The sequence below is a fragment of the Sapajus apella genome, unplaced genomic scaffold (genome assembly GCF_009761245.1).
Source record: "Sapajus apella isolate SASKATOON/1434 unplaced genomic scaffold, GSC_monkey_1.0 scaffold53, whole genome shotgun sequence".
Classification (NCBI taxonomy): domain Eukaryota; kingdom Metazoa; phylum Chordata; class Mammalia; order Primates; family Cebidae; genus Sapajus; species Sapajus apella.
In genome coordinates, this window is record NW_022436993.1 from 10,381,665 (window position 1) to 10,396,988 (window position 15,324).

General features: G+C 40.4%; 1 protein-coding gene across 2 annotated transcripts in view; it reads left to right on the forward strand.

The window, feature by feature from the left end:
- Positions 1 to 15,324, forward strand: part of HACD1 (3-hydroxyacyl-CoA dehydratase 1) — a 27,970-nt gene that overhangs the window by 4,911 nt on the left and 7,735 nt on the right. For both annotated transcript variants that reach the window (XM_032243964.1, XM_032243963.1), the window contains exons 2-5: positions 8,635 to 8,752; positions 8,937 to 8,955; positions 9,033 to 9,121; positions 12,372 to 12,493. In XM_032243964.1, coding sequence (XP_032099855.1) covers positions 8,635 to 8,752; positions 8,937 to 8,955; positions 9,033 to 9,121; positions 12,372 to 12,493 — 348 coding nt within the window. The remainder of the gene's footprint in view (positions 1 to 8,634; positions 8,753 to 8,936; positions 8,956 to 9,032; positions 9,122 to 12,371; positions 12,494 to 15,324) is intronic.

The window sequence follows — 15,324 nt, forward strand, 5'->3', positions numbered from 1 at the left end:
GAGATGGAGTTTCACTCTTGCTGTACAGGCTGGAGTGCAATGGCAGGATCTCTGCTCACTGCAACCTTTGCCTCCCGGACTCAAGGGATTCTTGCCTCAGCCTCCCGAATAGCTGGGATTATAAGCATGTACCACCACCACACCTGGCTAATTTTTGTATTTTTAGTAGAGATGAGGTTTTACCATGTTGGCCAGGCTGGTCTGGAACTCCTGACCTCCAGTGATCCAGCCACCTCAGCTTCCCAAAATGCTGAGATTATAGGCTTGAACCACTGTGCTCGGCAGGATTTTTTGGGTTTTTTTTTTTTTTGAGATGGGATCCAGCTTTGTTGCCTAGGCTGGTCTCAAACTCCTGGGCTCAACTGAGCTTCCTGTCTTAGCCTCCTGAGTAACTGGGATTACAGATGAGTGCTACCATGCCTGGCAGATGTAAGGATTTTTATGGCACTTGCTCATCATAGGGAAGTGAGCATTTCTCTCCCTCACTCTCTTTCTCTTTCCAACAAATATTTTTGAGCCCATATATGTAAATGCATTGTCCTCCAAATACTTTAGGCCTCTGTCCTTGAAGCAGTGTAACCTGGGGCATTAATATATAAACAACAATTGCAATAAAATAAGGAGACAAGTGCTCAGCAGATGTGTCAGAGGACACACAGGGAGAATCAGAGAAGGTTTTCTTCCTGTGTGAAGAGTGAATAGTACTTAGTAAGTATATATGAGGAAACAGCATGACTTAGGTATGGAGATCTGAAATTTCAAGACATCTGTTGAGGCATCAAGAAGAGAGCCAGGGCCAAGCATGGTGGCTTACGCCTGTAATCACAGCACTTTGGGCCAAGGTGGGTGGATCACAAGGTCAAGAGATCGAGGCCATCCTGGCCAACATGATGAAATCCCATCTCTATGAAAAATACAAAAATTAGCCAGGTGTGGTGGCAGGCACCTGTAGTCCTGGCTATTCAGAAGGCTAAGGCAGGAGAATCGTTTGAACCCAGGAGGCAGAGGTTGCAGTGAGCTGAGATTGTGCCACTATACTCCAGCCTGGTGACAGACAGACACTCATCTCAAAAAATAAGGGCATGAAGTGTAGAATGAGAAATGAAGGCGGACAGGTAACTTGGGCCATTGCACTGGGCCTTAGATGCTTTGCTAACATGCTTAGATTTTAATCTGTACACAATACAGAAAGGTGTTGTTTAAAGCAAGTGTCTCATTCTTTTGTAGCTGGGTAACTTCATATAAGCTACTTAACCTCTCTGACTCTTAGTTTTCTCATCTGTAAAGTTGGAACAGCACAACTACTTAGCTAGATTTAACAAGGAATAAAGAGATAATGAATATGAAGTTCTTAGCAGGATGCCTGATACTCAGTGGATGTTTACAAATGTTCATTTTTATTCCTAGTGGCATATTTAAATTTTTTTTTTTTTTTTTTTTGAGACAGAGTCTGGCTGTGGAGTGCAGTGGCGTGAGCTCAGCCTGCTGCAACCTCAGCCTCCCAGGCTCAGGTGATCCTCCTCCCTCAGCCTCCCGGGCAGCTGGGACCACAGGCATATGCCACCACACCTGGCTAATTTTTAAATTTTTTGTAGAGACAAGGTCTTGCCATGTTGCCCAGGCTGGTCTTATTAAACTCCTGGGCCCAAGCATTTCACCCACTTTGGCCTCCCAAAATCCTGAAATTACAGGTGTGAGCCACTGTGCCTGGCCTAAAATTACACTTCTTGCAGAAAGAGAAAGTAAGATATTTTCACAATATACTTATTATGATTTAATACAACAAGAAAACCAGGGTTCATTTCCTAGAATGTTAAGTAAGAGCCGTATCTTTTACTGCTGAGTAGAATCTATTTTATTACTGAGGACAGATCCAGCGAATGGATCTACCACAAGTTGTTCATTCATTCATTTGTTGATGGACATTTGGGTTCTCTTCAGTTTTTGCTATTACAAAGCAACATACATGTACATGTCTGTGTATGAACATATGCTTTTGTTTTACTTGGGTAAATACCTGAAAGTGGAGGGGCTGGGTCACAGCATAGTCAAGTGTTTAATTTCTTTTGAGTTAGAGTCTTACTGTGCCACCCACGCTGGAGTGCAGTGCTGCTATCTCAGCTCACTGCAACCTCTGCCCCCCAGGTTTAGGCGATTCTCTTTCATCAGCTTCCCACGTGGCTGGGACTACAGGCTTGCACCACCATGCCCACTTAATTTTTTTTTTTTTTTTTTTTTTTTTTTGAGATGGAGTCTTCCTCTGTCACCAGGCTGGAGTGCAGTGAAGCGATCTCTGCTCACTGCAGCCTCCGCCTCCTGGGGTCACGTGATTCTCCTGCCTCCCAAGGAACTACAACTACAGGTGCACACCACCACGCCAAGCTAATTTTTGTATTTTTAAGAGAGACAGGGTTTTACCACGTTGGCTAGGATGGTTTCCATCTTTTAAACTCGTCATCCAATCATCTTGGACTTCCAAAGTGCTGGGATTACAGGTGTGAGCCATGACGCACGGCCAATCTTTTTGTATTTTTAGTAGAAATGAGGTTTCACCATGTTGGCCAGTCGGGTCTCAAACTCCTGACCTCAAGTGATTCACCCGCCTTGGCCTCCCAAAGTGTAATTTCTTATGAAACCTCCAAACTGATTTCCGAAGTGGTTGTGTGTTTTTATCTTCCCACTGGCAATGAATGGGACTTCCCACTGGTGCACATCCTCGCCAACCCTTGGTGTGGTCATTCACTGTAATTTTAGACATTTTGATAAGCATTGTGTTCTCTCATTGGGATTTTGATTTTGTTTCCCTAGTAACTAATAATACTGAGTATCTTTTCATGTGCTTCACGTGCCAGTCGTGTATCTTTTTGGGTAATGTCTGTTCAAATCTTTTGCCCATTTCCTTTCTTTAATGGGCTGTTTGATTTCCTATTGTTGAGCTTTGAAATTTCCTTATACAATCTGGATGCAAGTTCTTTAGCAGATGTGTGATTTGCAAATATTTTCTTCCAGTTTTGGCTTTTTATTCTCTTAACAGTGCCTTTCAAAGAGCAGTGTCTTAATCTTTGTGAAACTCAGTTTGTCAGCCTTTTTTTTTCTTTTATGAATTTTTCAGCTTGACTCGTTATTGGCATGAGTGCCAGTATACAATCAGTTGAAGTACTCACATGTTGGCTGCTAAACAAAAGTATAACTTTTATCTAGAAAAGGCAGCTTAGAGGTGTCAATGGGCAATATATAAAAGTATGGGCCACACGTGGTGGCTCACACCTGTAATCTCAACACTTTGGGAGGCTGAGCAAGGCAGGCAGATCACTTAAAGTCAGGAGTTCAAGACCAGCCTGACCAAAATGGTGAAATTCTGTCTCTCCTAAATATACAAAAATTAGCTGGGTGTGGTGGCGGGCATCTATAATCCCAGCCGCTTGGGAGGTTAAGGCATGAGAATCACTTGAACCTGGGATGTTTAGGTTGAAGTGAGCTGAGATCACATCAGGCTGCGCAAGAGATGGAGACTCCATCTCAAAAACAAAAACAAACAAACAAAAAGAAAGTATGGAGTGTATATGAAAGTTGAGTATCTTTGGTACAAGCCTCCAAATGGCTAAAAAAGGTAAACAAAAGAAATAGCAAGTTAGAATATTTTCAATAACTATTGAGATAATGGATCTAGGCAATATCATCAGTAACTGCTAGCATCACAAAAGAGTCTGGCCAGGTGCAGTGACTTACACCTGTAATCCCATTATTTTGGGAGACTGAGGCAGGCAGATGGCTTGAGTCCAGGAGTTCAAGATTAGCCTGGGCAACATAGGGAGACCCCACCTCTACCAAAGAAAACCCCACAACAGCAAGAACAATAATGAGCCAGGTGTGGTGGTACACCCCTGTGGTCCCAGCTACTTGGGAGGCTGAGGTGGGAAGACTGCTGAAGCCTGGGAGCTCAAGGCTGCCATGAGCCATGGGCACACCAGCCTTGGGGACAGAGAGAGAATCTGTCTCAAAAAAAAAACCACAGACACACACACACACACACACACACACACACACACACACACACACACACAAATATTCTAATTGCAGAAATTCCAATTGCTTTTGAAATATTTTCTGTTTGTTTTATTATAGTTACTAAACTGGTAGACGAACAAAGTTCAGAAGTAGTTCAATATAGAGAATTTGATTTAGGAAATGAACCCTGATTCAGTTGACTACTGGCCTTATTTATAGAAAAACAGACAAGAGGTTAGAATAGATGGTTCGAGATGGTCCTTTCAAACCCCTGAGCATGACAATTTCTTTTATTTCCTACAGGTTAGTAGTGGCATGATCATTATACTATACCAGGTGGTACAATACTGCCACCTATGGAACAACAGTAGAACTTGTTATAATATTAATGCATGGATTTTTATACAATGCTATTTAAAAATGTAAAAAAAGTCCCATTCAAATGACTCCTTTGATTGGTACATTAATAATTGCATCTCAGACTTATCTTTTGTGGACATCTGATTTGGGTTTACCTAAAAAAGACAAGTGTATAGAAAATGTGCATGAAAATATCTTAATAAACTTTTTGTTTTCTTAGTAGAAGAAATATGGGGACTTGGAAGTGAAGATAATGAAGTTATAACACTTTAATTATGGAAGGTACATAAAGGATGATTCAAAAATAGTGCTGTAGGATCAGTCCAGCACTGAATTCAGGGTTGGCTATCACATGAGATGAATCCATCAGTTACAGCCACAGTGAAGCTGGGGCAGAGTGGAAAGGGGTCAGGACTAGGGGGTCTAGAGACTGCAGAGGTTCTATATCAGACTCAATCATTAACTTACTCTAAGACTCAGGGTAAGTAACTGAGTGTCTCTGGAAGATAGTCTTCAAACTTTTTGAATAATATGCTACTATCAGTTAAAATATTTGAGCGTAGACTCTCCATGTAACTTTAAAAATATATTTATAATGTAAATATGAATTGTTACGATTAGCTAGTATCTTAGGGTGTAGTATATACACTTCGAGCCAGACCGATAGAGCATAGTGGCTTAAGAGCATATACCCTGAGCTTAGTAGTGGCTTTGTGGCCCTCTCTGTCTATTGTCTCAGTAGTGAAATAGGATAATAGAAGACCCTTGCCTCATAGGGTCACTGTGGGGATTATTGTGGGGATTTCAGGTTAATGTTTATGCCTTGAAAACAGTGTCTGGGACATAGAAAGCACTCTGACAGTACACTTACTATTGTCATTGTTATTATCATGAATATGTCTGCATTTCAAAGGTCTTTGTGGTCGCTGCAAATATTTACTTGACTTCTTACCAATCTGATAAGCAAGTCATTGCTTTTACCTTATTATGTTCTAGGAATAGAAGTGTCATTCTGCCATCTTATTATTCTCTTGAGCATGTGTTTTCATCATATTCAGTTAGTAGATTCTTTGCAGGAATCTTTTCAAGCCATTTGTCCACTCTATGAGTACTGTTTGATTAAAAAAATCAAAACTGCATGATAATTTTATGTTTTATAAATCCACTTACTAGACTCTTTGGAGACTATCTAAAAGACTAGGGTAGCTCCTCATTTCCCTGGGTGACTTTTTAGAGCTTTTAAAACGCTGCAGATGAGGCAAGTTTCTTAAACGTGCTTTCGTAATTGCAGGGAAACTGAAAAAAAAGTAACTTCTCATTGGTCACTTTAGGAAGAGTAACAAGTAGAATGAAAAAGTTGGTCTCCACAACTCTAGATTATATTTAAAGTACCATTAATTCACAGAACATAAGCTATATTTAATATGCAGATGTAAGTTTAAAAGCGATGGCATATAGTATTTTTTTCTTACCTCTTTTTTTTTCTTTTGAGTCAGGGTCTCTGTTGCACAGGCTGGACTACAGTGGCACAAACATGGCTTACTGCAACCAGACCCCTGTGCTCGAGTGATCCTCCCACCTCAGCCTTCCAAGTAGCTGGAAATACAGGCACGTGCCACCATGCCTCTACATTTTTGTTGTTGTTGTGGAGACAGGATCTTGCCATGTTTCCCAGGCTGCTTTTTCTTCTTCTTCTTCTTTTTTTAAAGACAGAGTCTTGCTCTGTCACCCAGGCTGGAATGCAGTGGCACCATCTCAGCTCACTGCAACCTCGGCCTCCTGGGTTCAAATGATTCTCCTGCCTCAGCCTCCCAAGTAGCTGGGACTACAGGTGCCCACCACCACACCTGACTGATTTTTGTATATTCGGTAGAGATGGGGTTTCATCATGTTGACCAGGCTGGTCTCAAACTCTTGACCTCAGCTGAACCACCCACCTGCCTCTGTCTCCCAAAGTGCTAAGATTACAGGCATGAGCTAACGTGCCTGGCCTAATTGATGACTCTTATAAAGATTTCTACTTATATATACTTATTGTGTCTACATGTAATTATATACTCTGTACTTGTGTAAAATACATGTTTATACACACACAGAGCTTTGACAGCTTTTTACTCCAAGATACCGCTATAGTAATTAGATGCTTTTTGATATTCTTGTTTTTGGTACATAAAGCTAATTTCTTCAGTCTGTCAGTTTATTTCCTGAAGCCAAATATATCCTGGGCATTGTTTTCTATGTAGTTGGTCTTATGTATGTTCTTTGCCTTCTCTTAGAGAGTCAATGTAAAAATACCATTTGTGGTCAGGTGTGGTGGCTTACGCCTATAATCCCAGCACTTTGGGAGGCTGAGGCAGGAGGATCACTTGAAACCAGAAATTCAAGAACAGCCTGGGCAACATAGTAAGCCTTGGTCTCTACAAAAAATTAAAGGATAAATTAAAATTAAAGCTAGAGGATTGCCTAAGCCCAGAAGTTTGAGGCTGCAGTGAGCTATGATTATGCCACTACACTCCAGCATGGGCAACAGAGTAAGATCCTGTCTTAAAAAAATGAAAAACAAAAAAAGTCATTTTGTCATTTTTTTTCCTGTGGAATTTTTAAAAACAATAATGAACTGAGAGTATAATAGAACATATGTATTACTATATAATAGAACATACGTATTACTATATAAATTACTATAAAATTTCTTTTCAGGAAGTTTAGTTGGTGTTTTTTAAAAATTGTAGTAAAACACCCATAACATTTACCATCTCAGCCTTTTTATTATTTTATTATATATATATTTTTTTTTATTTTATTTATTTTTTCAAGATGGAGTGTCGTTTTGTCACCCAGGCTGGAGTGCAGTGGTGTGATCCTGGCTCTCTGCCTCCTGGGTTGGAGCGATTCTCCTGCCTCCCGAGTAGCTGGGACTGCAGGCATGTGCCATCACGCCCAGCTAATTTTTGTATTTTTAAAGAGACAGGGTTTCACCGTGTTGGCCAGACTGGTCTTGAACTCCTGGCCTCAAGCGATCTGCCCGTCTCAGCCTCCCAAAGTGCTGGGATTATAGCCAGGAGCCGCTGCGCCTAGCCCATCTTAAACTTTTTAAACTGTGCAGTTCAATGACATCAAGTACATTCACATTTTTGTGTAACAATTACTTCCTTCTGTCTCTATAACTTTTCATCTTTCAAAACTGAAATTCTGCACCCAGTGAACACTAACTCCTCACTGCCCTCTATGTCCCCAGCCCCTAGCCACCACTATCCAACTCTCTGTCTCTGTGAATTTGACTACCCTAGGTATACCTCTTCTCAACTAAATCATACAGGCCGGGCATGGTGGCTCACACCAAGTAAACTTAGCACTTTGAGAGGCTGAGGTGGATGGATCACTTGAGTCCAGGAGTTTGAAACCAGCCTAGGCAACACTGCGAAACTCTGTATCTACAAAAAAGACACAAAAATTAGTTGGATGTGATGGCACATGCCTGTAGTCCCAGCTACAGGGAAGGCTGTGAGATGGGAGGATCGCTTGAGCGTCAGACGTCAAGGCACCAGTGAGCCAAGATCGTGCCACTGCACTCCAGCCTGGGTGACAGTGTGAGACCTTGTCTCAATCAATCAATCAATATTTCTTATTTGTTAAAGATGACAGCAACACATTATGCAAAAAAAAAATTTTTTTAAAGAAAGAAAAGATCATACAGCATTAGTCTTTTTTACCTAGCTTATTTTACATCGCCTAAGGTCTTCAAGGTTTATCCATGCTGCATGGTATGTCAGAATTTCTTTCCTTTTTTTTTTTTTTGTTTTTGGGATGGAGTCTCTGTCACCCAGGCTGGAGTGCAATAGTGTGATCTCGGCTTACTGCAGCCTCCACCACCCAGGTTCAAGTGATTCTCCTGCCTCAGCCTCCTGAGTAGCTGGGATTACAGATGTGCATCACCACACCAGGCTAATTTTTTTATTTTTAGTAGAGAGGCAGTTTCACCGTGTTGGTCAGGCTGGTCTCAAACTCCTGACCTTGTGATCCCTCCACTGCAGCGTCACAAAGTGCTGGGATTACAGGTGTGAGCCAGGGTGCCCGGCCAGAATTTCTTTCCCCTTTAAGGCTAATATTTCATTGTCTGTATAGACCCCATTTCATGTATCCATTCAGTCACTGATGGACACTTGGGTTGCTTTCACCTTTTCACTATTTTGAATAATGCTGCTGTAAACACATAAATCAGTGTTAGTTTGAAAGAACTTTATAAAATATTTTTGTTTCTTCTAGGTGGTTGGTTCTAGCTATTGCCATGGTACGCTTTTATATGGAAAAAGGAACACACAGAGGTTTATATAAAAGTATTCAGAAGACCCTTAAATTTTTCCAGACATTTGCCTTGCTTGAGGTAAGTTTTCCATCATGCTGTGTTTCTATTACTGTAATATTTATGTGAACATTTTTTTGTTGCGCATTTCAACATGATTTTGTTGGTTACATACCACCTATGGATTTGCTTAATACCAATGTTGATAGCGGTTTGCTTAATGTTTTCTATTACTGACATAATGATTTTTTTTATTTGCTTACAGATAATTCACTGTTTAATTGGTGAGTTTTTGCTTTAATTTTATACTTTTATTATAAATTGCCTTTAGGGCAATAGTTGATTTGTTTTTCTTTTTAAGGAATTGTACCTACTTCTGTGCTTGTGACTGGGGTCCAAGTGAGTTCAAGAATCTTTATGGTGTGGCTCATTACTCACAGTATAAAACCAGTAAGTGATGCAAACATGTTGTCTACTTGAGCCTGGAGGAAAGCTTTCCATTAACAGGAATCTAAAATATGGACATTGATATATTTCAGGAAGTGTAACCATTGTACAAAAAGGAGTTGGGTTTGAATTTTAAGTATTGTGCCTTGATTTTGTGCTTCAGCAGAATGACTTCCAAATACAAGCAAAACCAAATATTGGCATCTTCTATCTGTAATAGATTCTCCTTTGATATTTTCCAGTTTTTGAAATTAGTATTCAGAATCTGTCAAATAACTGGCAGAAACTGTTATTTTCTATAGAAGTTTTTTTGTATCAATCCAAGTTGTCCTCTTTGGGTATGTAATTTAAGTTGTCATTATAAAATTTATTATTTTTAGCCAGGCACAGTGGCTCACACCTGTAATCCCAGCACTTTGGGAGGCCAGTGTGGGTGGATCACCTGAAGTCAGGAGTTTGAGAACAGCCTGGCCAACATGGTGAAACCCTGTCTCTATCTAAAAATACAAAAATTAGCTGGGCATGGTGGTGGGCGCCTGTAGTCTCAGCTACTCGGGAGGCTGAGGCAGGAGAATCGCTTGAACCTGGGAGGGGGAAGGTGCAGTGAGCCAAGATTGCAGTACTGCACTCCAGCCTGGGTTACAGAGAGACTCCGTCTCAAAAACAAAAACAAACAGACAAAAGCTCATGACAGAAACATTTCCCATGTCAATTCTTCTGACCTTCTTGACAGCCTTTAGAGCCCCCTGTTTACTTGAGGACAGATCTCTGGCCTCCTTTCCATTTCTCAGATGCCTTACCGGCCTCCTGTCTGTGTGGGGACACCTCACTGACCTCCTGCCCTTTATACTTGAGCCTCTTGACTAGTATCTTTCACTCGAGTTGCATGATTTACCTGTTCCCTAACCAGTGACTGCCATGCAGATAGTGCAGACAGCAGCGCAGGAGAGGCAAACTATTAATTAACTTTGCCTACTAGTTTAAAAGCAGAAGGGCAGCATTAACAGACTAGAAGAGAAACTCCTCCAGGCAGTGAGGGAATACGACCTCAGGACCACAGCGAGTCTGAAGAATGAAGAAGAAAGAAACCTTAACTTGACAGTAAAGAGAAGGAGGTAAAGGGAGGCTTGAGAATGGCAAGTTCCAAAGAGAAAACAGGACCCATCTGCCCCATTTATCCTCCAGAGGATCTCTGCCTCAATGTTCCGATTTATTTTTTGCTGACAATAGTTTCCCACTGGTACCTATTCAGCACTCCTTAATTAATTCAACAAATATTATTGAATGCATTCTGTACACCTGGTGCTGTGCAAATTTCTAAATTTAAAGAAATAGATAAGGTGGGCCGGGCACAGTGGCTCACACCTGTAACCCAGCACTTTGGGAGGCTGAGCCAGATCACTTGAGGTCAGGAGTTTGAGACCAGCCTGGTCAACATGGTGAAACCCTGTATCTACTAAAAATATAAAAATTAGCCAGGTGTGGTGGTATGCACCCATAGTCCCAGCTACTGGGGAGGCTGAGGCAGGAGAATCACTTGAACCCAGGAGGTGGAGGTTGCAAGGAGCCCAGATCACATCACTGCACTCCAGCCTGGGTGACAGAGCAAGACTCTGTCTTAAAAAGAAGAAAAAGAACAAGGCAATACCAGCTGTCAAGGGTACTGGCTGTTTGGAAGTGGGGGACACCTGACATCGAATCATGCACAGAGGCTAATTGTGTACCTCGTCTGTGCCCGACAGTGTGCTGGGATATGGCTGTTGATAATACAAACATGCTTCTCACCTGATGGAGCCTATAGTTGGGAAGGAAGCTAAACAAATATTTAATTATGTAAGTGTTAATTGTTTTGAAGCTAGAGCCTAATATGCTTTGCCCTATACCTAGGGACTTAGTCTGACATAGGGAGTGGAAGAAGGCTCCCCTTAAGGAGTGATATAGATGTTGAGTGCTGACATGTAAAAGAGTGAGCCAGACAGCTTTTAGTACAGATTGGCCAATGCCGCAATACAGATATGAACAAAGTGCCATAGAGGGAGGGTGGTGGGCTGGGCATGGTGGCTCATGCCTGTAATCCCACCACTTTGGGAGGTCAAGGCAGGTGGATTACTTGAGATCAGGAGTTCGAGGCCAGCTTGGCCAACACGGTGAAACCCTGTCTCTACTAAAAATATAAAAATTAGCCAGGTGTGTAATCCCAGCTACTAGGGAGGCTGAGGCATGAGAATCTTTTGACCTGGGAGGTTAAGTTTGCAGTCAGCCAAGATCATGCCACTGCATGGCAGCCTGGGTGAAGAGCAAGACTCTGTCTCCAAAAAAAAAAAAAAAAAAAAGGGTGGCGAACAAATAACTGCTCAGGGTGAGACAAGAGGGTTGGGGACAGTTTTCTAGAGGGTGAGACGTTTTAGTTGAATCTTGAAAGATGAGAAACGATTTGTCATGGAATAAGAGAGTAACGTTCTAATGAGAGGGAATAGCATGTGTAAAATTGCACACGTTCAGAGCACAATCTGGAAATAACAAAATCTAGTGTTACCAGACAGAGAAGTAGGTAGGAGGGTTGAGTAATTGTCGATGAAGTTAGAGAGATTTCCAAGCAGAGATTGTAAAGAGCTTTGAATATGGTGCCCAGGTATTAGGGCTCCTCCTTTTATTCTGCTAAGTAGTGTGGGACCGGTGAAACTTTTAAATCACAGCACTTAGCTGATTCCAATTTGTTTTTTATTGATTTGCTTCCTTAACTTATTTTTTAAAGGAAAACTTGCATTCATGTGAAGAAAAAAGAGAGGAAAGACCATTTAGGAGACAGTTACAGTAGTCCACATGAGAGATGATAAAACTCTAAATTAAAATACTGGTAAAAGGGGTAAACATGAGTAAGCAATTCAAGCGTTGGTCTTACAGTAGAACAGGTGTGATTCAATGATTACTAGAAGTAGGAAGGTCAGATTGTTCTCATTTAGGTTTCATCAGGGTAACTTTTGTCCTAAGGTGATAGCGGTATTGCCTGAAGTGAAGGATGAGGGAAGAAAAACCAGTCAATAGTCAACTATTCCTGTGCACAGGACATATTTAAGTTCCACATTCACAATTAATTACGTTAATGGTGACTGCATTAAGTTTTCTGTATTGCATTTGTCTAACCCTAGCATTCCATTCTAAATAAAAGGCAATACATAAGTAAAGAAAGTACCTTCATTGAAAAAGAAGTTCAAGGTTGAACAACACTGTGGATTTCTCTGTAATTCTGCAGATCCAGAATGAGGAGAGTGTGGTGCTTTTTCTGGTCGCGTGGACAGTGACAGAGATCACTCGCTATTCCTTCTACACATTCAGCCTTCTTGATCACTTGCCATACTTCATTAAATGGGCCAGGTGGCGATGTCTTGCAGTTTAGTTTCTCACTGTCCTGTGCATGCTGATTTTGTGTGCGGAGCTAACACCAGAGAATTAAAATTTGTGTTTCAGCCCCACGATGCGAGAATGCTGTTGCTTTGGATATTAGCTGGTATAACTAATAATTATACAAGTTATGATTTGTATTCTAACAGCTTAATGATCAGAAAGGAATCATATTAATGTATATTTTGAGTGAAATCAATGCAAGACAAGTTATTGTAGTATCCTTAATGTCAGAATTGGTCATTCATTTTTTTTGGAATGCACAATATACATTTTTGGAATTAGCTTAAATAAGCAATGCCAAAATTACTGTTTTTTGTCTGTGATGTAAATTAATAGTCAGTCTAGCAGCCACAGTTTATGTCATTTAGACAATACAACTGGCTTTTTTCTTTAAGTTGCAGAGATATTTTAAGAAGTCACACTTACTTAAAATTGTATTATTTGGAATGTGGACAAAGTTTGTATTTGAAAACCTTCAAATATAAATTTTTTAAAGCAACAGTTTTTAAAGCAAAAGATATCTGTTCCTTTTGAAGTTGGAATTCTTTGAGCAAGTGATATTTTAGAAAGTTATTATAAAAGCAAAATGGCTCTGTGGAGAACAAATCACAAATCAGTACAGATTTGTTCATTCTGTTCTTTATATTGTACTTATAGTAATAGCAATAACAAATGGTATGTGCCTACTGCATGCCTGAGATGCAGGTATAAACAAAACAAATTGTCTTAGGATGAAGACAAACATAAACAATATATATCTGATATGTCAGGTGGTGATAAATGCTGGGATTATAGGTGTGAACCACCATGCCTGGTCAATTGCTCCTTTTTAATCTCACGTATTACCCATATTTGAATCTAATAAATGAGAATATATAAACCTAAAAGAAGGAAAACTACTTTTAAATTACTTTTATTCTCTCTACCCAAGGATAATCACTGTGAATTGTGTTTTATGGTTTTTTTGTTGTTTGTTTGTTTTTGAGACACGATCTCATTCTGTCACCCTGGCTGGAGTGCAGTGGCACGATCTTGACTCACTTCAATATCCACTGCCTGGGCTCAAGCAATTCTCCTGCCTCAGCCTCCCAAGTAGCTGGGAGTACAGGCGCAGGCCACCACACTCGGCTAATTTTTGTATTTTTTGTAGAGATGGGGTTTCACTATGTTGCCCAGGCTGGTCTTGAACTCCTGAGCTCAAGTGATTCACCCAGCTCAGCCTCCCTAAATGCTAGGATTACAGGTGTGAGCCACCGCACCTGGCTGTGTTACCTATTCGTTTAGACTTTTTAATGTTCTCTAGTTCTTTTTTAGGCACTTGTGGCTTACCACTTTGCATATGATGAAATACTTTAAAATTATAATTTGAGCTTAAGTATCCTTTCTGTCATAAGAGGGTTGCACTACCAATTATATGGATTTGTTTGGTTTTAATCTTACTGTACATGAAAACGTACTTAGCTTTAGTGACTGGGCTTTTTAAAAGGTTCGAAGTTTTGAATGTAGCTGGACTGTAATCCTAGAACACATGAATATCATTTTGCATGGCAATGTTCTGGACCTCTGGCACCTTTGAAAATACTAACTCATGGTAAAGTCTTTTTTCATGTGCTGAATTTACAAAATTTGTCTGAAGAAGACAGTGGAATGTACACTGCACATTTTCCTGAGGTCAGGCACGTTACTCTTGATGGCTTTGTGTGTCTGCCTTTTGCAATGCATTTGCATGTCTTGAGTGTCTGGAAAAGTTAAAAACTCTGCCATCGTACACTGAAGTTTCCTTTTTAGAAACTGCCTATCCATTGCAGGCTCGGTGTGGTGGTCATGCCTGTAATCACAACACTTTGGGCAGCCGAGGCAGGCGGATCACTTGGGGTCAGGAATTTGAGACCAGCCTGGCTAACATGGTGAAACCCCATCTCTACTAAAAAATACAAAAATTAGTCACATGTGCCTATAATCTCAGCTACTTGGGAGGCTGAGGCAGGAGAACTGCTTGAACCAGGAGGCAGAGGTTGCAGTGAGCTGAGATCATGCCACTGCACTCCAGCTTTGGCTACAGAGTGAGACTGTCTCAAAAAAAGAAAGTGTTTTTCTATTGCCTTAATGTTAAACAAGTTACACAATGTTTCAGCTTTGAAATCATGTTTTGCATAATATATCAGTGGATACTAATCATAAATAATTACATTTCATGTCCAAAAGGTCTCAAAAAATCCCAGCCATCTAAATATAGTTCCCAATCCCATTAAGTAACGTAAAATAATATTTGTATTTATGTTCAGATGTTGAAGCTGTTGTTCTCAAATAAAACTTCACTTTAGAAATGGCTTCTTATTTATAAGTAGTTTGGCCTATTGTTACAGTTTGAATATACTTTGATTCTATTTATGTGTTACAAGAGTTCTTGGAAAAGTCCTCAGAATAGGTAATTGTATAGTAAGTTATGTTTTTCATATTGATTTCCATTTTGATTTAGAAAATGCACTCCCTTCAAAACAATTTTAGACAGGAATTGGGAACCTTCAAAGATGCATTGTATCTTTTTTTTTTTAATGTGTTCTATCCATAGTTAAATCTCCCACACTGCCTTCAGAACTTAAAGAGAGTTAGTGACATGCAATGTTTTTGAAGTGCAAGTAAAGTCAAATAAATTATATAATTTGTTCCCATTTCATTAGAAATTTTCACTGCCTTTAAGACTTTCAGCCGGGCGCGGTGGCTCACGCCTGTAATCCTAGCACTTTGGGAGGCCAAGGTGGGTGGATCACCTGAGGTCAGAAGTTCAAGACCAGCCTGGC